Raw genomic sequence first — 26,366 nt, forward strand, 5'->3', positions numbered from 1 at the left:
GGATACAGTCCGTAAGCACACATGATTGTGCGTGCTGCTGGTCCACTAATAGTACTAACCTTTAACAGTTAATTTTACTCATTTTAATTAATTACTAGTTTCTATGTAACTGTTTTTATATTGTTTTACTTTCTTTTTTATTCAAGAAAATGTTTTTAATTTATTTATCTTTTTTTTTTTTTTTTAAAGGACCTTATCTTTACCATACCTGGTCGTCCAAATTAGGCATAATAATGTGTTAATTCCACGACTGTATATAACGGTATTGGTTGATATCGGTAGCGGTAATTAAGAGTTGGACAATATCGGAATATCGGATATTGGCAAAACACCATTATCGGACAAATCCCTACTTTTAAGTCATGTCTCGAACTATAAAAGTTGGTGTTGTCCGCAAATAATACAAATTTCAATAACTTTGATACCTCACATATATCATTAATATATAAAATAAACAATTTTGGTCCCAAAACCGAACCTTGTGGAATTCCACATTCAAGCCTCATTTGTTCAGATGTATTACCCACAAAATCCACAAACTCTTGTCTATTATCTAAATAACTTCTTAGCCAGTCTAAAACTACTCCTCTCACACCAAATGAATGCAACTTGGACAATAATATAGAATGATCTATTGTGTCAAATGCTTTTTAAGATCGATAAACATCCTTATAGTGTATTTCTTATTATCAGTTGCTGTTGCTATATCCTCCATTATATTCATTACAGCTGAAGCAGTGGATCTATTGGTCCGGAATCCATACTGGCTCTCGCTCAACAGCATGTTCTTTTCAATAAAACTGTCTAATTTTTCTACAAATATTTTTTCAATTATTTTAGAAAATTGTGACAGCAGTGACACTGGTCTGTAATTAGTAAATCTATGTTTATCGCCCGTTTAAAAAAAAATATATATATATATATATATATATATATATATATATATATATATATATATATATATATATATATATATATATATATATATATATATATATATATTGCATGTATATAAATACATATATATGTCTTAATTAGATTATCCCCCCCAAAAAATTGTGTTCGATACCGTGGTACAGCATAATATGTATGTGTGGGAAAAATCACAAGACTATTTCATCTCTACAGGCCTGTTTCATGAGGGGTTTCCCTCAATCAGCAGGAGATTTTCATCAGGAGAAAATCTCCTGATGATTGAGGGAAACCCCTCATGAAACAGGCCTGTAGAGATGAAATAGTCTTGTGATTTTTCCCACACATACATATAAATACACATATATATATATTGTATATAGTTCTCTGCAAACCTATGAATTGTTCTATTTCGTCTTCATTATTTTGTCAGAATGCACCAGAATGCTTCATTTGTATGTGAAAATCACAAAGAAATCTTCTGGGGGAGGATGACCCCCCTACTGGGGTTAGGTTTACAAACTTTCAGCCCCACCTAAAACAAAATTCACCAGCCGCCACTGATTATGATGCAGTCTCATTTTAGGCAAAGTATAAGACAATACTTTCTTAACAGTATAATTGTAACCAGGAATAAGTCTTCAAGTAACAATATTCAAATACTAACATTGTTGGGTAAGACAGAATTTGGTTTTATTCTGAATCCAGTGAAACAGATTGATGGTTTTAGCTGATATAAAGACTTTCAGGTGTTTATATATGTTTATGTTGAAGTATTTGGCAGACACTTTTATCCAAAGCGACATACATAAAAAATACATATAAAACAATCACTGTAAACATGATCATTTAATGGAAGAATGCAATTCAAAATTTCAATACAAAGTGTCAAGACAGAATAAACTCTGCTGCTGCAGCAAGAGATAGTCTATAGGTCCCTAAGATATATAGATATCTAATGTAAAAAACAAACTAAAACAACTTAAATTCCTACAGTAAAGACAATAATTGTCTACCCATGGGTGGATCTACACCTGACATCCACTGTAATGATACCAAGTACAATAGCTGATCTAGTCGATACTATGATTACATCTATATTTTTTATCGTCACAAAATCATTTTTCCTTTTTAAAAAAATTCCTATTATGTTTATAAACTCAGAAAATACGTCCCTGGACACATGAGGACTTTGAATATGACCAATATACGATCCTGTAACTACTTGGTATCGGATCGATACCTAAATGTGTGGTATCATCCAAAACTAATGTAAAGTATCAAACAACAGAAGAATAAGTGATTATAACATTTTAACAGAAGTGTAGATAGAACATGTTAAAACAGAAAATAAGCAGATATTAACAGTAAATGAACAAGTAGATTAATAATCAATTTTTACAGTTCGTCCCTCATAATGTTGACAAAAAAAATAGAATGATAAATGACAATATGTTACTGCATACATCAGCATACTAATTAGGAGCCTTTGTTTGTTTACTTACTACTAAAAGACAAGTTGTCTTGTATGTTCACTATTTTATTTAAAGACAAACTTGCAATAAGAAATACATGTTTATTAAAATAAAGCTAATAATGACATTTGTATTTTGAAAAGTATCGAAATACAGTTTGGTACCGGTACCAAAATACTGGTATCGAGACAACCATACACCACACACACACGTACCCCACACCCCCATCCCGTGCCTTCGACGCCTCACCCCACGTGGTTTGACGGAAAACTGGCAGCTTCGGGACGGATGCCCGCCACTGTCCCTCCTGTTGCAAGTCTTGTGGTTTCTATGTCAACATGCTTGTATATGCTACGGCTATCACGTTTCTTCCCCCCTTCTGCATCAGTCCACGCCACCTTCACCCTCAATAAGAGCTCAGTCTGAGATCTACTTTTTTTTTTTTTTTTTTAACTCACCCTTCCCCGCATGTACCCTTTTCCCACCTTTTACGGGGCGCCGTAAATGGCGATCCTTCAGCGCTCCTGTATACGTTTAACAGAATAAAATAAGACAGCAGTTCAATTTAAATTACTTTATTGATAAAGTGTACACAACTACATCTGCTATACAAGTTTTTAAATATAAACATTCTTTCAATCAGAAATGCAGTCTTACATAGATAGATACAATAGCACCTCTAATAGTAAACACAGAATATGAAGCATGAAAGCTGATTTTGCGTAGCGTGGCATTCTGAAGTCGGACGGTCAGGGCAGATTGTTGGTCCAAACGGGCGCTCACTCACCAGCTGGGCATGAGCCAGTTCAAGCCCTTCAAGGCCACTTCGAACCCCAGGAAACAGGCCTGGGCAGGGAGAGAGAGAGCGAGTAAGTACTCCCCCGGCGGACTGGGTGCAGGCGGTGTAGGAGTTTTACTGCGTTGGCTGGGAAGGCTCGGAGAAAGACGGCGTTGAAGCCTTTGTAGAGCGCCTTGGGTCCTTCTTCCCGGAGCAGCGTCCTCAAGACGTCCGCCAGTCCTCTGTACTTGCCGTCCGCAGCTGTTAAACACCACTCAGTTAACCGCCTTAGTCGCCGGGTGCTTGGTCTAGAAAATCGGCTTGCATGTAAAATATCCGATATCAGCTCCGATACAATCAGTCCTGCAGACACTTACAAAGTCTTCAAGTGTAACTGGCCTGGTGCAGTCCCGAGATGAGCGTGCTAGCTACGGAGCGATCAACCCGATAGCCAGCACTGCTCTTTAGGTTGTCAGGCAGTGAGGATTACCAACCCACACATGGCCCAGCCACACTGGCTGGCCTCCGTTACACTCACCGCCCTAAACCTCACTCTTATCCAGGTCACGGTGCCACTATAACCCGCCTGGTTCAGTCCGTACTTGTTCTGTTCTGCACGAGCTATCAACCTGATTGCCTGCACTGCTCTTGAGATTGTCAGGGAGTGAGAATTACCTACATACACAAGGCCCAGCTACACTGGCTGGCCTCCGCTACACTCACCGCCCTAAAACTCACTCTCATCCAGGTCACGGCACCACTGTAACCTGCCTGGTTCAGTCTCTATTTTTTCTATTCCGCCCGGGACTCAAACCTAGGTCATTCACATGAAAGACAAGTATGCTATCGAGCTACTAACCCGATAGCCAGCACTGCTCTTGAGGTTGTCAGGGAGTAAGATTTACCAACCCACAGTTGGCCATGCCACACTGGCTGGCCTCCGCTACACTCACCGCCCTAAAACTCACTCTCATCCGGGTCACGGCACCACTGTAACCTGCCTGGTTCAGTCCCTACTTTTTCTGTTCCGCCCGAGCTATCAACCTGATAGCCAGCACTGCTCTTGAGGTTGTCAGGGAGTAAGTTTTACAAACCTACAATTGGCCCTGCCACACTGGCTGCCCTCTGCTACACTCACTGCCCTAAAACTCACTCTCATCCAGGTCACGGCACCACTGTAACCCGCCTGGTTCAGTCCGTACTTTTTCTGTTCTGCACGAGCTATCAACCTGATTGCCTGCACTGCTCTTGAGATTGTCAGGGAGTGAGAATTACCTACATACACAAGGCCCAGCCACACTGGCTGGCCTCCGCTACACTCACCGCCCTAAAACTCACTCTCATCCGGGTCACGGCACCACTGTAACCTGCCTGGTTCAGTCCCTACTTTTTCTGTTCCGCCCGAGCTATCAACCGGATTGCCAGCACTGCTCTTGAGGTTGTCAGGGAGTAAGTTTTACAAACCTACAGTTGGCTCTGCCACACTGGCTGCCCTCTGCTACACTCACTGCCCTAAAACTCACTGTCATCTGGGTCACGGCACCACTGTAACCTGCCTGGTTCAGTCCCTACTTTTTCTGTTCCACCCGAGCTATCAACCTGATTGCCAGCACTGCTCTTGAGGTTGTCAGGGAGTGAGGACTACCAACATACACAAGGCCCAGCCACACTGGCTGCCCTCCGCTACACCCACTGCCCTAAAACTCACTCTCATTCGGGTCACGGCACCACTGTAACCTGCCTGGTTCAGTCCCTACTTTTTCTGTTCTGCACGAGCTATCAACCTGATAGCCAGCACTGCTCTTGAGGTTGTCAGGGAGTTAGATTTACCACACTGGCTGGCCTCCGCTACACTCACCGCCCTAAATCTCACTCTCATCCGGGTCACGGCACCACTGTAACCCGCCTGGTCCAATCCCTACTCTTTCTGTTCCGCCCGAACTATCAACCTGATAGCCAGCGCTGCTCTTGAGGTTGTCAGGGAGTGAGGTTTACCACTCAGTTACACTCACCTCACTCTCATCCGTCTCACGGCACCACTATAACCCACTTGGTTCAGTCTCTACTTTTTCTGTTCCGCCAGGAACTCGGACCTAAGCCGTTTGCATGAACGACACACGTGCTGGCTACCGAGCCATCAACCTGATAGCCAGCACTGCTCTTGAGGTTGTCAGCCACACTTGCCAGCCTACGTTACACACGGCAGACGCGTATTAGAAAGTATCCGGTAAAAAATGTGTCCGCATCATTCAACTTACTGCGTCATGGGCTTAGCCTAATGAATTATTGTGGCCACCATGTGTCGCTAAAAACAATTACCACTCCACTTCAACTTAAAGACAGCAAATAGGTGAGTATTTGTCATCTGTTTGACTAATTTCCTATGATCAAGTCTTTTCTAACTGATAAAACTGTGTGATTTTTGCGGGTATCGTATCGGACTGATATCGGTTTTGTCTTGGAAGTGAAAAAGGCGGAGTCACCGGTCTGAAAGTTGGATTTGAGGACATCCGGGGGCAGCGCAATGGTCCAGTTCAAGAGTCCGGCCACGCCTCCAGCGAGCAGGATGTAAGCGGCGCCGAGCTGGGAAACGCTAAAACACACACATCAAAACCACGTTTTCGGACCACGCCATTGTTTTCATCTTTAGCCTTTTCACGGCGACTGACCTTTGACCCTCCGGGGTCAGGAGGTTTTTGAGGTATTCGTACGTCAGGAAGTAGAGACCGTTAGAAGGCACGTCTGGCAGAGAGGGAAGACGATGTGCACTTTGGACATGACACAAGGGGGCGCTTATGACCTAACTGCTAATACATCAAATAAAGATGATAAAGCATGGACGGCCAAATGGGACAAAGTTAAATAAATACATCTTCAAATAATTACAGAAATGTTTCTTTAATTATTTATATTTGGAATTAAATACAAGTATGTTATTAAATGTGTAATCAATTTATTAAATGTAAAAAAACATTATTCAATTCTTTAATTAATCATTCAGGATTCATTTAATAATGCCCTTAATGACACACTCAAGTAATCATTTAAAGATGTATTTATTTATTTAATCTTGTCCCATATATCACCTGTCAAAGTCAGTGGGCGGGGCTTACACAAATCTGTACCAATCATTGCGCGTGGAAGTACTGGGTAACCAATCAGGTGTTAGGATCCGCCCACTGACTTTGAAGACTTAGTTTGAAAAATATAATAAATCCATGGAGTGCTGTCAAGTGCCAAATGAGAGAAATAAATGAGTACATTTTTGAATCATCACCTAAATGTGTCATTAAATTAATTAATTAATAATAAATCATTTTGATGGGCCTGCTATCTGTGCCTTGGACCTCTGGCCGGGGGTTGCCGGAAGCAGACGTACTTTTACGATGGTGCCGAGTGTCTGAATCTGTGAGTTTTAGGTGTAACTGTACAAAATGAGCTACAGAGCTAGCCTAAAACATTAGCGCACATTAAAATGCTAACACTTAGCATGTGTGCCAACGATGGCATTGGCATGCTAACAGTTAGCATGTCTCACATTATCAACTGATATGGCTGTAAGGTGTATGGCTGCAGAAGTAGAGAAAAAAGTGAAAAATAGGCCAAAAAAAAGTTAGCATGCTAACGTTTGCATGCTAACAGTTAACAAGTGTCACATAGCAAGTTATATGACTCTGGGGTAAACGGTTGCAAATTTAGCTCAAAACGTTATCATGCTAATGTTAGCATGCTAGCAAGCTAACATTAGCATGCTATCAGTTAGAATGTGTGACATACCAAGTTATATGACTGTAAGGTGTATGGCTGTGGAAGTAGAGAAAAAAAGTGCAAAAAAAGGCCAAAAAAAAGTTAGCATGCTAATATTAGCTTACTAGCATGCTAACTTTTGCATGCTAACAGTATCACATACCAAGTTATATGACTCTGGATTCAACGGTTGCAAATTTAGCTCAAAACGTTATCATACTAATGTTAGCATGCTTGCAAGCGAACGTTGGCATGCTATCAGCTAGCATGCTATCAGCTAGCATGTGTCACGTACCTCTGATGAGCGTCAGCACGGTTCCTTTGTAGACGCTGCGGATGCCCTGCTCCTTGTAGAGCCGCACGGCGCAGTCGAGGGGACCGGAATATTTGGACACGCCCCCGCCAGCCTGCACCTACGACACACAGCACATTTCAGGTCTACGTGCAGAACAGGGGTCTCAAACCTGCAGCCCATATTTTGCGGCCCTCTACTTAACTTCATAGTTTAATGCACAGGTGTCAAACTCAGGGCCCGGGGCCACATCTGACCCGTCACATCATTTTATATGGCCTGGAGACAACACGTTGCTATCTATATACATTTCTGCAGAATAAAATACATAAAATACTATTTAAACTACTATATCATCTAATGATGCAACAAATATTATATTATCATACAACCACCAAAACCAGTGAAGTTGGCACGTTGTGTAAATGGTAAATAAAAACAGAATACAATGATTTGCAAATCCTTTTCAACTTATATTCAATAGAATACACTGCAAAGACAAGATATTTAACGTTCAAACTGAAAAACTTTATTTTTTGCAAATATTAGCTCATTTGGAATTTCATGCCTGCAACATGTTTAAAAAAAAGTTGGCACAAGTGGCAAAAAAGACTGAGAAAGTTGAAGAATGCTCATCGAACACTTATTTGGAACATCCCACAGGTGAACAGGCTAATTGGGAACAGGTGGGTGCCATGATTGGGTATAAAAGCAGCTTCCATGAAATGCTCAGTCATTCACAAACAAGGATGGGGCGAGGGTCACCACTTTGTGAACAAATGCATGAGCAAATTGTCCAACAGTTTAAGAACACCATTTCTCAACCAGCTATTGCAAGGAATTTAGGGATTTCACCATCTACGGTCCGTAATATCATCAAAAGGTTCAGAGAACCTAGAACATTCACTGCACGTAAGCGATGATATTACGGACCTTCGATCCCTCAGGCGGCACTGCATCAACAAGCGACATCAGTGTGTAAAGGATATCACCACATGGGCTCAGGAACACTTCAGAAAACCACTGTCAGTAACTACAGTTGGTCGCTACATCTGTAAGTGCAAGTTAAAACTCTACTATGCAAAGCCAATGCCATTGATCAACAACACCCAGAAACGCCGCCGGTTTCGCTGGGCCCGAGCTCATCTAAGATGGACTGATGCAAAGTGGAAAAGTGTTATGTGGTCTGACGAGTCCACATTTCAAATTGTTTTTGGAAACATTGGAGGTCGTGCCCTCCGGACCAAAGAGGAAAATACCATCTGGATTGTTCTAGGCGCAAAGTTGAAAAGCCAGCATCTGTGATGGTATGGGGGTGTATTAGTGTCCAAGGCATGGGTAACTTACACATCTGTGAAGGCACCATTAATGCTGAAAAGTACATACAGGTTTTGGAGCGACATATGTTGCCATCCAAGCAACGTTACCATGGACGCCCCTGCTTATTTCAGCAAGACAATGCCAAGCCACGTGTTACAACAGCGTGGCTTCATAGTAAAAGAGTGCGGGTACTAGACTGGCCTGCCTGTAGTCCAGACCTGTCTCCCATTGGAAATGTGTGGCCCATTATGAAGCCTAAAATACCACAAACAAAGTATTTACTTAAGTTGTACATCAAGCAAGAATGGGAAAGAATTCCACTTCAAAAATGTGTCTCCTCTGAGTGTTGTTAAAAGGAAAGGCCATGTAACACAGTGGTAAAAATGCCACTGTGACAACTTTTTTGCAATGTGTTGCTGCCATTAAATTCTAAGTTAATGATGATTTGCAAAAAAAAATTAAGGTTCTCAGTTGGAAAATTAAATATCTTGTCTTTGCAGTCTATTTAATTGAATATAAGTTGAAAAGGATTTGCAAATCATTGTATTCTGTTTTTATTTGCCAGTTACACAACGTGCAAACTTAACTGCTTTTGGGTTTTGTAATATACATGCAGTGTGTATATTGTACATATTGTTATGAAGGTGTCTGTCACTACATTATACATATATTTGCAGTGTGTATATAAAACATGGAGGGTTTTGAAGTTGTTTTAGTGGCTATGAAGGCTACAACGATGACTGCCATTACCCGCATCTTTATAGCGTTTTTTTTTAATCATCTTTAAAATCGTAAAAATAAAAAAAATAAAGACGTGTGTTCTTGTCTCTCATAATGTTTGTGAACAATAAGCACAATTCCATAAAAAAAAAAGCCCAGCTCTCCAGTCCCTTCACTCTGCGCCAGTAGATTCCTGATGGTTCACCCTTCCAGGTGAGTTCATCTACTCTTGCTTCACTCACGCTCCTCGTTCCCGTGGCTCCGATCCGGCGCTGCCGTGTAGTGTTAAGTGTTTCCTCTCCACACCTTTTGTGTGCATCCTTAGTTGTTTTTCCTCACTCCTTTTTTAATGCGCTTTTTGTTATTTTTTATATTTCTTTTCTGAAGCCCAAAGCCCATCGTGACAAAAGCATGTTCCCCAGGGTTACACACGCCCTCCTGGCATCGCAAACCACCTTACTACTTAAGGACCAATATAACCTGCAAAAAAACAACACTAATAGTAATGTAAAGGCAGAAAAATTATATAAATACATTTGTGTTGGACTTCTGTTTGTGTTTATTATTGCCTGTTAGAATAATTGTTTCTAAATTATCACAAAAACGTTGTATTACATTGTGTTCCTGACAAGAAGACAAAAGGCTGTCTTTTGAAACCTACCAAGAGTAAGGCTCGTAAAACTCCACTGTGTAGGGGGGGGGAGCAAGATGGTGTTCCTGTGTTCTCTCATGTATGGTAATCAACAGAAGGATGTTGTTCTGGCTTAAGGACTTCAAAGCGGAGAGATGACAGGATCTGCCCAATTTCCAGACGAACTCTTTTTGAAGTATTTTACGAACTCTTTTTGAACTATTTTATGGAACTCTTTTTGAACTGACCTTTTCTGTGAATTGTTTACGACCTTTTCTGTGAACTTTTTTGCGACCTTTGTCCTTTGGAAACAGCGGTGGCCAGGTGGTTAGGGAGGGTCCAAAATAAAAGAAGGAGACATGCCATCTTTTGGCAGAGCGTGCTGAGATACTGTACAAGGGTACAGTGTGTCCAGGCGTGTCTCCTCAATTGAGTCCAAATTGAATTCTGTCTCTGTTTAATTCTTTGCCTCTTGTCTTGTTTAATAGATGTCATCAGTGTTTGAACCAGACATATGTCCTGTCTTCAGTTTGTGTGTCTTTATTAGTTTTCGGCCTCGCTGCGCTCATTGTTGCCGTGTGTGTGTGTCCGTAACTACGCTCAACTCTCAAGTGTACTCATTAACCAAGACCACCTGCACTATCAACCCCATCCATGGTCACCGGATGATAATGTACGAGAGAAACGTAGGAGGAACTAAAGAACTGAAGCGTTGGATGTATGGTTGTTTAATGGACTTTACCTGCAGTAAGCATTTAATCCTCTCTCCTGGAGCCACGATTACAGTGGTGAAGACCCCCGCCAGACATCCCGACAGGAATATTTGCGCATGCCTGAACACAACACAATAATGTCACAACAGGAACACCTTTGGAATAAATCACTGATTGGTTAAGAAAACCATAAAAAAGAGCAATAAACAGGTGAATCGCAGTGAGAAAAAGTTGCAACGTTCACTCTAATATGAAACACAAAGCTGCCATGCAGGCTGTTCTTTCCTTTAAAACTGTCACTGCTCAAAAGATAATAATAAATCAATGTAATGAAATAGCGGCCGATAGGTTGTATTCAGTCACGTGACTTTTGAACGGGAGTAAACCAAGTGGGGGACCACCGAACCATCAGGGATACTGTGCAGCAAACAGAGTGCGAACTGAGTACCCAAGGGGTACAGACTAGAGATGTCCGATAATGGCTTTTTTGCCGATATCCGATATCCTGATATTGTCCAACCCTTAATTACCGATTCCGATATCAACCGATACCGATATATACAGTCGTGGAATTAACACATTATTATGCCTAATTTTGTTGTGATGCCCCGCTGGATGCATTAAACAATGTAACAAGGTTTTCCAAAATAAATCAACTCAAGTTATGGAAAAAAAATGCCAACATGGCACTGCCATATTTACAAACCCCGTTTCCATATGAGTTGGGGAATTGTGTTAGATGTAAATATAAACGGAATACAATGATTTGCAAATCATTTTCAACCCATATTCAGTTGAATATGCTACAAAGACAACATATTTGATGTTCAAACTGATAAAAAAATTTTTTTTTTGCAAATAATCATTAACTTTAGAATTTGATGCCAGCAACACGTGACAAAGAAGTTGGGAAAGGTGGCAATAAATACTGATAAAGTTGAGGAATGCTCATCAAACACTTATTTGGAACATTCCACAGGCAAATTGGGAACAGGTGGGTGCCATGATTGGGTATAAAAGTAGATTATATGAAATGCTCAGTCATTCACAAACAAGGATGGGGCGAGGGTCACCACTTTGTCAACAAATGCGTGAGCAAATTGTTGAACAGTTTAAGAAAAACCTTTCTCAACCAGCTATTGCAAGGAATTTAGGGATTTCACCATCTACGGTCCGTCATATCATCAAAGGGTTCAGAGAATCTGGAGAAATCACTGCACGTAAGCAGCTAAGCCCGTGACCTTCGATCCCTCAGGCTGTACTGCATCAACAAGCGACATCAGTGTGTAAAGGATATCACCACATGGGTTCAGGAACACTTCAGAAACCCACTGTCAGTAACTACAGTTGGTCGCTACATCTGTAAGTGCAAGTTAAAACTCTCCTATGCTAGGCGAAAACCGTTTATCAACAACACCCAGAAACGACGTCGGCTTCGCTGGGCCTGAGCTCACCTAAGATGGACTGATAAAGTGGAAAAGTGTTCTGTGGTCTGACGAGTCCACATTTCAAATTGTTTTTGGAAACTGTGGACGTTGTGTCCTCCGGACCAAAAAGGAAAAGAACCATCCGGATTGTTAAAGGCGCAAAGTTGAAAAGCCAGCATCTGTGATGGTATGGGGGTGTATTAGTGCCCAAGACATGGGTAACTTACACATCTGTGAAGGCGCCATTAAGGCTGAAAGGTACATACAGGTTTTGGAGCAACATATGTTGCCATTCAAGCAACGTTATCATGGACGCCCCTGCTTATTTCAGCAAGACAATGCCAAGCCACGTGTTACATCAACGTGGCTTCATAGTAAAAGAGTGCGGGTACTAGACTGGCCTGGGACATGCTCTCCCTGAGAGAGCATGAGAAAGGCGGGAATGGGGGGGTAGCGGGGGGTATATTGTAGCGTCCCGGAAGAGTTAGTGCTGCAAGGGGTTCTGGGTATTTGTTCTGTTGTGTTTATGTTGTGTTACGGTGCGGATGTTCTCCCGAAATGTGTTTGTCATTCTTGTTTGGTGTGGGTTCACAGTGTGGCGCATATTTGTAACAGTCTTAAAGATGTTTATACGGGCACTCTCAGTGTGACCTGTATGGCTGTTGACCAAGTATGCTTGGCATTCACTTGTGTGTGTGTGAAAAGCCGTAGATATTATGTGATTGGGCCGGCACGCAAAGGCAGTGCCTTTAAAGTTTATTGTCGCTCTGTACTTCTCCCTACATCCATGTACCACTCCGTACAGCGGCGTTTTAAAAAGTCATACATTTTACTTTTTGGAAACTGATACCTGGTTCTCTTCTACAAGACAAAACAGATGAAACTTGGAAAAGCATGAAGGTCTACAACTTCTTTGGGTGTGGCTGGGTCAAGGACATTGGTATCAAAACTCTCCTGGATAAATATGTATCGTTGCATTTCATGATCTAACTTCACGCCTTCTGCCATGTTTGTTGCTGTTGCAAGCGCCGTTTACAAGTAGGTGTGTTTCCCCCCGTCTTTATCAAAATATAACTATAGATGTCAATATTGTGCATATGCTGAAAGATTCATTTATGATTGTTTATCAAAATATAACTATGCAAAACCCAAAAGCAGTGAAGTTGACACGTTGTGTAAATGGTAAATAAAAACAGAATACAATGATTTGCAAATCCTTTTCAATTTATATTCAATTGAATAGACTGCAAAGACGAGATATTTCATGTTCCAACTGAGAGACTTCATTTTTTTGTGCTAATAATCATTAACTTAGAATTTAATGGCAGCAACGCATTGCAAAAAAGTTGTCACAGGGGCATTTTTACCACTGTGTTACATGGCCTTTCCTTTTAACAACACTCAGTAAACATTTGGGAACTGAGGAGACACATTTTTGAAGCTTTTCAGGTGGAATTATTTCCCATTCTTGCTTGATGTACAGCTTAAGTTGTTCAACAGTCCGGGGGTCTCCGTTGTGGTATTTTAGGCTTCATAATGCGCCACACATTTTCAATGGGAGACAGGTCTGGACTACAGGCAGGCCAGTCTAGTACCCACACTCTTTTATTATGAAGCCACGCTGTTGTAACACGTGGCTTGGCATTGTCTTGCTGAAATAAGCAGGGGCGTCCATGGTAACGTTGCTTGGATGGCAACATATGTTGCTCCAAAAGCTGTATGTACCTTTCAGCATTAATGGTGCCTTCACAGATGTGTAAGTTACCCATGTCTTGGGCACTAATACACCCCCATACCATCACACATGCTGGCTTTTCAACTTTGCACCTATAACAATCCGGATGGTTATTTTCCTCATTGTTCTGGAGGACACAACGTCCATAGTTTCCAAAAACAATTTGAAATGTGGACTCGTCAGACCACAGAACACTTTTCCACTTTGCATCAGTCCATCTTAGATGAGCTCGGGCCCAGCGAAGCCGGCAGCTTTTCTGGGTGTTGTTGATAAATGGCATTGGCTTTGCATAGTAGAGTTTTAACTTGCACTTACAAATAGAGCGACAAACTGTAGTTACTGACAGTGGTTTTCTGAAGTGTTCCTGAGGCCATGTGGTGATATCCTTTACGCACTGATGTCGCTTTTTGATGCAGTACCGCCTGAGGGATCCAAGGTCACGGGCATTCAATGTTACGTGCAGTGATTTCTCCAGATTCTCTGAACCTTGTGATGATATTACAGACCATAGATGGTGAATTCCCTAAATTCCTTGCAATAGCTCATTGTGAAATGTTGTTCTTAAACTGTTGGACAATTTGCTCACGCATTTGTTCACAAAGTGGTGACCCTCGCCCCATCCTTGTTTGTGAATGACTGAGCATTTCATGGAAGCTGCTTTTATACCCAATCACGGCACCCACCTGTTCCCAATTAGCCTGTTCACCTGTGGGATGTTCCAAATAAGTGTTTGATGAGCATTCTTCAACTTTCTCAAATTTTTTTGCCACTTGTGCCAGCTTTTTTGAAACATGTTGCAGGCATCAAATTCCAAATGAGCTCATATTTGCCAAAAAATAACGTTTTACAGTTCAAACGTTAAGTATCTTGTCTTTGCAGTTGCAATTGAATATAAGTTGAAAAGGATTTGCAAATCATTGCATTTTGTTTTTATTTACGATTTACACAACGTGCCAACTTCACTGCTTTTGGGGTTTGTAGAAGCAGACGGGGACAAAAGAAGGACAAAGTGTTTACCCTCAGTCCAGCTGCCATTGTGACATACAGGAAGAAGGCGTGGGAGGTGGGGGTAACCTGAGGTGGTGGGTGGGTGGAGGGGCGTTGTCTCACACAAGCCAATGACAGTAAAGGGGAGGGGAATGTAAACGTTTATATTTAGAGGTCTCTTTCGAGGAACAACCTACTCAAACATTCTCTTGGTGCCTGAACCTCGCCAGGTCAATTTGACAGGTTTGCGATTCAAGATCATGCTAAACCGGAGATCAAAATCAGACCATTAAGATTTAAAATCACACTAGGATTTAAGATCAGACACAGTTTTAGGTGTGAAACCTGGATTTAGCATGACCTAAAGATTAGACCTGTTTGGGGCAACCAGGTCTAATAATAGCAACAGATTGAAGAATACACCTAGATTTCAAGCCTAAAATTACTATTACATTTGGGTTTAAAATCAGATTCTGGTCAGGATCTAATGTTACATGTCCAAACCTGGTTTTACCATTAAAACCGGTCTTTGCTGTTAGACCTGGTTTGAGGATCAGGCAGAGCTTAAGCCAAGGTCGGCTCTAAGAGATGCTGGCTTCTTTTTAACGTTTGACCCGGCCGGGTTTTGGTTGAAGCTGGCTTCTTCCATATCAGACCTGCCTTAAAGATCTTCTTGGGTTTAAACTGAAATCCCAGTCAGAGATTTCCTAGCACCTAAGCCTAGCTTAGTAGCTTAGTAGTATAAATACAGATAAACCTGGGTTTACAGTCACACCACATTTGTTAAACATGACTTTAAGCTCAGGCCCCAGCATGACACATGGATTTAAGCCCTGACCTACATTCTAGGTTTAGACCTGGCATTATGTTAGACCAGAGTTTACAATTAAGAGCTGGCAATAACGTGAAACCTGGCTTGAGATCAGCCATTGTAGAAAAGTTAGATCTAGTTTCTAGGTTTAGTACTAGTTTTAAAGTGGCAAGTAGCGTTATTTTAAACATGGTTTGAAGTCAGTCCTGAATCTAAAGTTCTAGGCTCAGACCTAGCTTTGTAGTGTTAGACCTGGGTTAAGGTTGTTTTGTAATTAAACTTAAACTTAAGTCTCCTAATTAAACTTAGGTCACCTAAGTTTAAGTTCAAAACAACCTTAACCCAGGTCTAACACTACAAAGCTAGGTCTGAGCCTAGACCTTAGATTCAGGACTGATTTCAAATCCAGGATTTAAGGTTAAAGTGCTCGCAGTTTAAAACCAGATCTGAACCTAGCATTTGAACCAAGGCTTATCACACACCAGGTCTGACATAATGCTAGATCTAAACCTGAAAAGTTACTGTCGGTCGACTCTAAAACCAGCTCTCCTTCTGTTGCCTAATCTTACGACTTTGGTAACTTAGGTCTATAATTACAGATAGTCGGTTACACTTGACTTTAGGATCAGGCAACAGAATGAGAGCTGTTTAAGAGCTGACCTACAGTAACTTTCCAGGTTTAGACCAAGCATTATGTCAGACTTGGTGTGTGATCTGCCTTGGTTCATACGCTAGCTCTAGCTTCTAGATTCAGACCTGGCTTTAAACGGACAGGCACTTTAACTTTGAATCCTGGATTTAAAATCAGTCCTGAATCCAGCTAGACCTAGCTTTGTAGTGTTAGACCTGGGTTAAAGTTGTTTTGTAGTTAAACTTAAACCTAGGTGACCTAAGCTAGAGCGAACAAATCTACAAAGGCTGATCTCAAGCCAGGTTCCACGTTATTGCCAGCTGTAATTGTAAACTCAGGTCTGACATAATGCCAGGTCTAAACCTAGAACTTAGGTCAGCGCTTAAGTCCATGTGAAATGCTGGGGCCTAGGTCACCTAAGTTTAAGTTAAATTACAAAACAACCTTAATCCAGGTCTAACACTACAAAGCTAGATCTGAACCTAGAACTTTAGATTCAGGACTGATTTCGAATCCAGGATTCAAGGTTAAAGTGCCTGTCAGTTTAAAACCAGATCTGAACCTAGAAGCTAGACCTAGTATTTGAACCAAGGCTTATCGCACACCAGGTCTGACATAATGCTAGATCTAAACCTGAAAAGTTACTGTCGGTCGACTCTAAAACCAGCTCTCCTTCTGTTGCCTGATCTTACGAATTTGGTAACTTAGGTTTATAATTACAGATAGTCGGTTACACTTGACTTTAGGATCAGGCAACAGAATGAGAGCTGTTTAAGAGCTGACCTACAGTAACTTTCCAGGTTTAGACCTAGCATTATGTCAGACCTGGTGTGTGATCTGCCTTGGTTCATACGCTATCTCTAGCTTCTAGGTTCAGATCTGGTTTTAAACTGACAGATACTTAAACGTTGAACCTGGATTTGAATCTGAAGTTCTAGGCTCAACCTAATTTTGAAGTGTTAGACCTGGGTTGAAGTGAATTGAATTGAATTGAATTATTTATTTCAAACCTGCACTGTACAACACACTTTTTTTTTTTTTTTTTACATTTTGGCAGAGACATTTATGCAAGGCTTGAAAAGGGGTTGGATGAAGCAAATGCTTATAATATCCCAACCCCTCTCACTCATTCCACATAAACAATATAATACAAGAACAATACTATACAAACAAAAACAAGAAAAGCTCCTGTACACTAACAATACAATAGTACCATTGTGAGAAAAGACAAGGCGAGACAAAACACACACACACCCACACACACCCACACACACACACACACACACACACGCTCTGACCATACACCTCTCTCTCATCGCTCTGTGCTGAGGGCATCACTCTCTTTCCTCCTCGTACCTCTTCATTACTTCTTTTTTAAACAGTCTTTTAAATTGAATCATGTTAGAACAGGTTTTTAACTCGTCCCCTAAGTTGTTCCACAGACTGACTCCACGCACTGAAATGCACATTGATTTTAAAGTTGTTCTAAATTTAGGAAAATATAATTTGTTTCCTCTTAGACTGTAACTACGGTGAGCACCTCTATCCTGGAATAGGTTCTGTATATTGGATGGTAGAGAGTTTTGGGATGCCCTAAACATAATTTGAGCAGTTTTAAAGTTGATTACATCGTGCAGTTTAAGTTGCTTTAACTCCATGTATAGTGTATTTGTATGATGTCTGTAGTTAAAGTTAAAGTTAAAGTACCAATGATTGTCACACACACACTAGGTGTGGTGAAATTTGTCCTCTGCATTTGACCCATCCCCTTGGGGAGCAGTGGGCAGCAGCGGCGCCGCGCCCGGGAATCATTTTGGTGATTTAACCCCCAATTCCAACCCTTGATGCTGTTTGGTGAACATTGGACACAATCCTAATGGCCTTTTTCTGCAGAGTGACTAAAGGCTGTAGATGAGATTTATAACAATTTCCCCAGACTTCAACACAATAGTTTAAATATGACATAATAAATTAATGATACAATAACAGTAGAGCATTGTTATTCAATAAATTACATGATCTCCTCATCATTCCAACACATTTACCAACTTTTTTCCTCAGGTAACTTATATGAGGCTTCCATGATATATTTTCATCTATTACCACTCCTAAAAATGAAATTTGTTGAACATATTCTATTGGTGTATCATCAATAACAATCCTGATGGGTATATTACTTTTTCGATTGCTAAAGAGCATGATTTTGGTCTTTTTTAAATTCAGAGACAATTTGTTGGTATTAAACCAAGTTTTTAACTTGATCATCTCCTCAGTTACAGAGGCCAGAAGTTGCTTCATGTCGTCACCTGCACATGTAATGGTTGTATCGTCAGCAAAGAGGATGAACTTCAGCAGTGTTGATACTTTACATATTTCATTGATATACATTATAAATAGTGTGGGTCCTAGTATCGACCCCTGGGGGACTCCACAGGTTATGTTCATGAGTGTAGATTGATGTTGATCGATCTGAACAATCTGCTGTCTCTCATTCAAGTAGCTCTTCAGCCATTTCCCTGCCACTCCCCTTATGCCATAGTTTTCCAGTTTATTTACCAAAATCTGGTGGTCAATGGTATCGAAAGCCTTTTGCAAGTCAATAAAGATTCCTATAACAAATTTGTTTTTCTTGATACCATTAGCAATGTTCTCTATTAGATCACTTAGAGCTAATGAAGTTGACCTATTTTGTCGGAACCCATATTGACCATCAGATAATAATTTGTGCTTTTCAATGAAGCCACGAATTCTATTATCAAATACTTTTTCCAATATTGTTTTATATATTGTTAAGTTGTTTTGTCATCAAACTTAGGTAAATATTGTTAAGTTGTTTTGTCATCAAACTTAGGTAAAGTACACTCGACTTTAAGACCGAGCAACAGAATGAAACCTGGTTTTAAAGTCGCGTCCGGTCAAGTGCGTGAGTGCTCTTGTACTAACGTTAGCGGGTGTCCAGAGTCCGTCTGCTGCAGCTGTTTCCCCAAACCGAAGCCGAAGAAGCTGATGGCCATCATGGGGGCAACGCCCACCAACGGGGCGCCCATCCCTTTGTACAGGCCCAGGAGGCCCTAATCACACAAACACACACATTATTAGAGATAAAATGCTGGTACTTTCAACCACACTAAGGACACTTGGCCCTTTTGCGCGCATGAAACTACGACATGACAACGTTGCGTATCATTGCACTCACCTCTTTAGAGACGGTCTTGCGAAAGCAGTCGTAGGTTCCTGTGTAGACCACATACTGGGCGCACGAGGCTTTGGGCTGAGTCTGAAGCCTCACCTGACAAAACACAACAGTTTTTTTGCAATCTTTGTGATTATTCTGACCTGGATCGACCAGGGTTGTCCTGATACCAGAATTTCAGTGGTCGATACCTATTTATTTCCACGAATCTCAATACTCATTCGATTCGACCACGATAAAAATTAAAAATAAACTGAACCCACATACTTTAAAATTCACTTCTATATTGAAACGTGTTTCAGAGTGTACGATAACAACAGAATTTACAGTAATAGTCAGTATAAGCTGCCGAAAGCTATACATTTGTAAAATAACCTCTCAGTACATTAAAGCAAACACTGTGCTTATAAATATGATCATAAATAACAACAATAATCAACTATAAAACATTGTAAAAAGAACCGCATTGATGTGCTGCCTTCAAGTAAATAAAACAAACAATGTTAATAATATTATTTCAATATGATAGGAGTGTCCTTTGTAATGAACTAGGCTAATCAAAACACTAAAACATAAGAGCTAACATTTCTACAAAGGCTGATTTCAAGCCAGGTTTCACGTTATTGCCAGCTGTAATTGTAAACTCCGGTCTAACATAATGCCAGGTCTAAACCTAGAACTTAGGTCAGGGTTTAAATCCATTTGTCATGCTGGGGCCTGATCTTAAAACCATGTTTAACAATGGTGGTGTGACTGTAAACCCAGATTTATCTGTATTGATACTACTAAGCTAGGCCTAGGTGCTAAGAAAGCTCTGACTGGGATTTCAGTTTAAACCCAAGAAGATCTTTAAGGCTGGTCTGATATGGAAGAAGCCAGCTTCAACCAAAACCCAGCCGGGTCAAACGTTAAAAAGAAGATAGCATCTCTTAGAGCCGACCTTAAGCTCGGCCTGATCTTCAAACCAGGTCTAACAGCAAAGACAGGTTTTGATGGTAAAACCAGGTTTGGACATGTAACATTAGATCCTGATTTTAAACTCAAATCTAATAGTAATGTTTGGGTTGAAATCTAGGTCTAATCTTCAATCCATTGCTATAATGGGGGAACCAGGTCTAATCTTTAGGTCATGCTGGATCCAGGTTTCACATTAAAATCCGCCTGACCTAAAACTGTGTCTGATCTTAAATCCTAGTGTGATTTTTAAATCTTCAAAAAAAGGTGAAATAACTGAAAACATGTTTTATATTCTAGTTTCTTCAAAATAACCACCCTTTGCTCCGATTACTGCTTTGCACATTGTTGGCATTCTCTCTATGAGCTTCAAGCACACCTGTGAAGTGAAAACCATTTCAGGTGACTACCTCTTCAAGCTCATCGAGAGAATGCCCAGAGTGTGCAAAACAGTAATCCGAGCAAAGGGTGGCTATTTTGAAGAAACTAGAATACAAAACATGTTGTCAGTGATTTCACCTTTTTTTGTTTAGTACATAACTCCACATGTGTTCATTCATAGTTTTGATGTGACAATCTACAATGTAAATAGTCATAAAAATAAAGAAAATAGAGCAAAAAGACAAACAGAGAAAAGTCTGCAATTTAAACTAATAACGAATAAAAACAATGATTCGTCTTTTATATATATATATATATATATACATATATATATATATTTTTTTTTTATTATTATTTTTTTTTTTTAAATGTTTAATTATTTATTTTTTTATGTATTTTCATCTTATTTTAATTATTTATGAATATGTTTTTTTCTTCTTCTTTTCCAGATTTTGGCGCTTTTTCATCCGATTCAAACCGTTCCAACTTCAAACAGTTCAGCCTATTCGGGAATCGTGGGCTTTCCCTTGACAAATTCCAAAAACTCCCAGATTTCCCAGAATTCCAGGTTTTCCGGGACATTTTTCCATTCAAAATTAATTGGCCATTTTTCAAACTTCCACCATTTCCACATTTTTCAACAGACTCAAACCATTCCACCTTTAACATATTCCACTAATCCTGGAAATTCAAACTATAATTTTTCCAAGTTCTAAAAAATTCCAGGAATTCCCAGAATTCCCTTTTTTCTGGCGACTACTCCTTTCACATTTTTCAACCCACTTCAACCGTTCCACTGTCCAAACCTTCCTCTTAATCAGGAACCTCCTAAACTGGAAAAATTCCCGGTTTTCCCGAAATTCCTGGAATTCCTTAATACCATTTCTCAATTAAAAATTGTACTACTTAAATATTTCTCGACCGATTTGAAAAATTTCAACATCGACCATTTCAACTAATTCAGAACATTCAAGTCTTAACATTTTCCAAAAAATGTGCGCTTTTCCCAAACTTTCCAAATTCCCATTGAAATGAATGGGACATTTTTCAAAGTTCCACAATTCCCACATTTTTTATCCAATTCAAACCGTTCCAACTCTAAAATATTCAGCCTGTTCAGGAATTGTGTGCTCCCTTTCAACAATTTTTAAAAAAATCCTGGATTTCCAAAAATTCCCAGTTTTCAGGGACATTTTCTGCATTCAAAATTAATTGTCCATTTTTTAAACTTCGACAATTCCCACATTTTTCCACCGATTCAAACCATTTCACCGTCAACACATTCAACTCATCCAACTAACACTTTCCCAAGTTCCAAACCAAATTCCGTTTTTCCTGGAAATTCAAACTCTTCAACGTTCAAACTAATCTTACATTCATATTACATTCTGTCAGCATTTCAGTTCAACTTCAGCAATGGAGCATTCACACGCATTTCCTTCAGGAATTGCTTCATCTAGTTTTGTTTAATATTTATTTTTATATTTTGGCAACACTTTACTTATTTCACCAGGGAGGCTAGGGTTGCTAGGGGGACATTTGCTGAGCACAGTATTATTGCAGAAATACAATACAATTAAAAAGAAAAATTATGAAAAAAATAGATTTCATTGGCATAATACAGGGTTGTCCAAAGTGCGGCCCGGGGGCCATTTGCGGCCCGCCATACATTCTGGAAATACTATTGTAAAAATAAAAAAGAACATTAAAAAAAGTGGAATGAGCTGAAATCTAACGAGAAAAAGTTGCAATGTTGACACAAAAGCTGCCATGTAGGCTGTTTTTTTTTCTTTTGTCTTTCTTTATTTTTCTTTTTTTGCCATTGCTCAAAAAAAAAAAATAATGACAAAAAATCCATGTTATAATGAATTATTTTCAGGCCTCCAATTACTTCAAATATTTCACTTTAAAATGTTTTATGTGGTAAATATTGCATATATTGTGTAGTAGCCATATAAAAACACCAAATTTTTCTTTGACAAAAGCGCATAAAACAAACAAAATAATAGTTCCAGCATAAAATCGACAGATATATCTGAATAAAATCAATGGTGTCCTGCATTATTGATCTTTTAGGGCTCTAATTACTAAATACGGCATATTTCAGTTTTACTATAAAAAAAACTAAGTTGTTTTTGACAGAAAAGCCATAAAACTTTTTTTTTCATTTGTATTACTTTATATCAACTTGAAGTTGATGACTGAACCCTTTATGGTCCCCGGGGCCCCTAAAGGTAAAATAAATAAAAAATCCATATATTTTGTTATGGTTTGAAAATTAAAAATATCAAAATGGCCCCCACACAGGGACGGTATAGCTCGGTTGGTAGAGCGGCCGTGCCAGCAACTTGAGGGTTGCAGGTTCGATCCCCGCTTCCGCCATCCTAGTCACTGCCGTTGTGTCCTTGGGCAAGATACTTTACCCACCTGCTCCCAGTGCCACCCACACCGGTTTAAATGTAACTTAGATATTGGGTTTCACAATGTAAAGCGCTTTGAGTCACTTGAGAAAAAGCGCTATATAAATGTAATTCACTTCACTTCACTTCACATGCTTTAATTTTTCCGTGTGCGGCCCTCAGTGGAAAAAGTTTGGACACCCCTGGCATAATGTAATGAAAAAAGGCTGAAATATTGATAGTAGTAACAAATACAAACACAAAGATGTGTCCTTAAATATATATTTTAGCTTTTTTGTTAGCATACTTCATTACGAACGACATGATGATGTCATACTATAACGCCATACTGAAAGAATATTATCCAATCCAATCCACTTTATTTATATAGCACATTTAAACAACAAAATGTTTCCAAAGTGCTGCACAACAATATTAAAAAGAATATTAAAATATTATCCTTTTCTCCACCAATGACTGAATAAAAACAAAAAATAAATACATATAAAACCAATATAAAAAACAATATCAAATAAATATGATTAAAAACATATGATATAAATATGATAAATATATATATACTGTATTTTTCGGAGTATAAATCGCACCGGGGTATAAATCGCACCCCCGGCCAAACTATGAAAAAAACTGCGACTTATAGTCCGAAAAATACGGTATATAAATTATTAACAATATTGTTTTCTTTATGTACTTGAACGCTCCACACCGCTGAAATAGTTGACTATTGTTGTTATTTACGATCAAAATTTAAAGCACAGTATTGTTTATGTTGATATACTGGGGGGTTATAGCAGTGTTTTTCAACCACTGTGCCGTGAGATACATTCTGGTGTGCCGTGGGAGATTATGCACTTTCACCTATTTGGTTTAAAAATATTTTTTGCAAACCAGTAATTATAATCTGCAAATAGTGTGCCGTTGTTGAGTGTCGATGCTGTAAAGTACAAAGTAAAGAAAGACAGAATGCTGGACGACAGCAAAGACTTACAGCGTGTGGAGCAGAGACGGCGTTCACAAAGTACATCCGTACATGATATAACAATCAACAATGTCCACACAAAAAAAGATAGCAACAACTTAAATATTCTCGATTGCTAAAAAAAAGCAGGTGCGGGGAATAGCGCTCAAAGGAAGACATGAAACTGCAACCGGATAATACCAACAAAACAGGAAAAGCCACCAAAATGGGAGCGCAAAACAAGAACTAAACACTACACACAGTAAAACAGCAAAAAAATCTAAATAAGTCACGGCGACTTATGTGTGAAATTATTAACACATTACCGTAAAATATCAAATATTATTTAGCTCATTCACGTAAGAGACTAGACGTATAAGATTTCATGGGATTTAGCGATTAGGAGTGACAGATTGTTTGGTAAACGTATAGCATGTTCTATATGTTATAGTTATTTGAATGACTCTTACCATAATATGTTACGTTAACATACCAGGCACGTTCTCAGTTGGTTATTTATGCCTCATATAACGTACACTTATTCAGCCTGTTGTTCACCATTCTTTATTTATTTTAAATTGCCTTTCAAATGTCTCTTCTTATTGATGGGTTTTATCAAATAAATTTCCCCAAAAAATGCGACTTATGCTCCAGTGCGACTTATATATGTTTTTTTCCTTCTTTATTATTAGAGATGTCCGATAATGTCGGCCTGCCGATATTATCGGCCGATAAACGCTTTAAAATGTAATATCGGAAATTATTGGTATCATTTTTTTTTATTATCGGTATCGTTTTTTGTTTTTTTGTTTGCTTTTTTAAAAATTAAATCAACATAAAAAACACAAGGTACACTTACAATTAGTGCACCAACCCAGAAAACCTCCCTCCCCCATTCACACTCATTCACACAAAAGGGTTGTTTCTTTCTGTTATTAATATTCTGGTTCCTACATTATATATCAATATATATCAATACAGTCTGCAAGGGATACAGTCCGTAAGCACACATGATTGTGCGTGCTGCTGGTCCACTAATAGTACTAACCTTTAACAGTTAATTTTACTCATTTTCATTAATTACTAGTTTCTATGTAACTGTTTTTATATTGTTTTACTTTCTTTTTTAATCAAGAAAATGTTTTTAATTTATTTATCTTATTTTATTTTATTAATTTAAAAAAAAAAGGACCTTATCTTCACCATACCTGGTTGTCCAAATTAGGCATAATAATGTGTTAATTCCACGACTGTATATATCGGTATCGGTTGATATCGGTATCTGTAATTAAAGAGTTGGACAATATTGGAATATCGGATATCGGCAAAAATCCATTATCAGACATCCCTATTTACAAACCCTGTTTCCATATGAGTTGGGAAATTGTGTTAGATGTAAATATAAACGGAATACAATGATTTGCAAATCCTTTTTAACCCATATTCAGTTGGATATGCTACAAAGACAACATATTTGATGTTCAAACTGATCAACTTATTTTTTTTGCAAATAATCATTAACTTTAGAATTTGATGCCAGCAACACGTGACAAAGAAGTTGGGAAAGGTGGCAATAAATACTGATAAAGTTGAGGAATGCTCATCAAACACTTATTTGGAACATCCCACAGGTGAACAGGCAAATTGGGAACAGGTGGGTGCCATGATTGGGTTAAAAAGTAGATTCCATGAAATGCTCAGTCATTCACAAACAAGGATGGGGCGAGGGTCACCACTTTGTCAACAAATGCGTGAGCAAATTGTTGAACAGTTTAAGAAAAACCTTTCTCAACCAGCTATTGCAAGGAATTTAGGGATTTCACCATCTACGGTCCGTCATATCATCAAAGGGTTCAGAGAATCTGGAGAAATCACTGCACATAAGCAGCTAAGCCTGTGACCTTTGATCCCTCAGGCTGTACTGCATCAACAATTGACATCAGTGTGTAAAGGATATCACCACATGGGCTCAGGAACACTTCAGAAACCCACTGTCAGTAACTACAGTTGGTCGCTACATCTGTAAGGGCAAGTTAAAACTCTCCTATGCAAGGCGAAAACCGTTTATCAACAACACCCAGAAACGCAGTCGGCTTCGCTGGGCCTGAACTCATCTAAGATGGACTGATACAAAGTGGAAAAGTGTTCTGTGGTCTGACGAGTCCACATTTCAAATTGTTTTTGGAAACTGTGGATGTCGTGTCCTCCGGACCAAAGAGGAAAAGAACCATCCGGATTGTTATAGGCGCAAAGTTGAAAAGCCAGCATCTGTGATGGTATG

At 39.4% G+C, this 26,366-nt stretch overlaps 1 protein-coding gene across 1 annotated transcript in view; it reads right to left on the minus strand.

The window, feature by feature from the left end:
• Window positions 1–2,946: 2,946 nt before the first annotated feature.
• si:dkey-150i13.2 (mitochondrial carnitine/acylcarnitine carrier protein) overlaps window positions 2,947–26,366 on the minus strand; it is a 26,070-nt gene continuing 2,650 nt past the window's right edge. Inside the window, exons 2-9 of the mRNA XM_062051937.1 lie at window positions 19,376–19,468; window positions 19,123–19,250; window positions 10,618–10,708; window positions 7,208–7,325; window positions 5,835–5,907; window positions 5,649–5,758; window positions 3,305–3,426; window positions 2,947–3,233 (exon numbers count right to left, since the gene is read on the minus strand). Of these exons, the coding sequence (XP_061907921.1) occupies window positions 3,171–3,233; window positions 3,305–3,426; window positions 5,649–5,758; window positions 5,835–5,907; window positions 7,208–7,325; window positions 10,618–10,708; window positions 19,123–19,250; window positions 19,376–19,468 (798 nt within the window). The 3' untranslated portion in view covers window positions 2,947–3,170. The remainder of the gene's footprint in view (window positions 3,234–3,304; window positions 3,427–5,648; window positions 5,759–5,834; window positions 5,908–7,207; window positions 7,326–10,617; window positions 10,709–19,122; window positions 19,251–19,375; window positions 19,469–26,366) is intronic.

The sequence above is a fragment of the Entelurus aequoreus genome, linkage group LG07 (genome assembly GCF_033978785.1).
Source record: "Entelurus aequoreus isolate RoL-2023_Sb linkage group LG07, RoL_Eaeq_v1.1, whole genome shotgun sequence".
NCBI lineage: Eukaryota > Metazoa > Chordata > Actinopteri > Syngnathiformes > Syngnathidae > Entelurus > Entelurus aequoreus.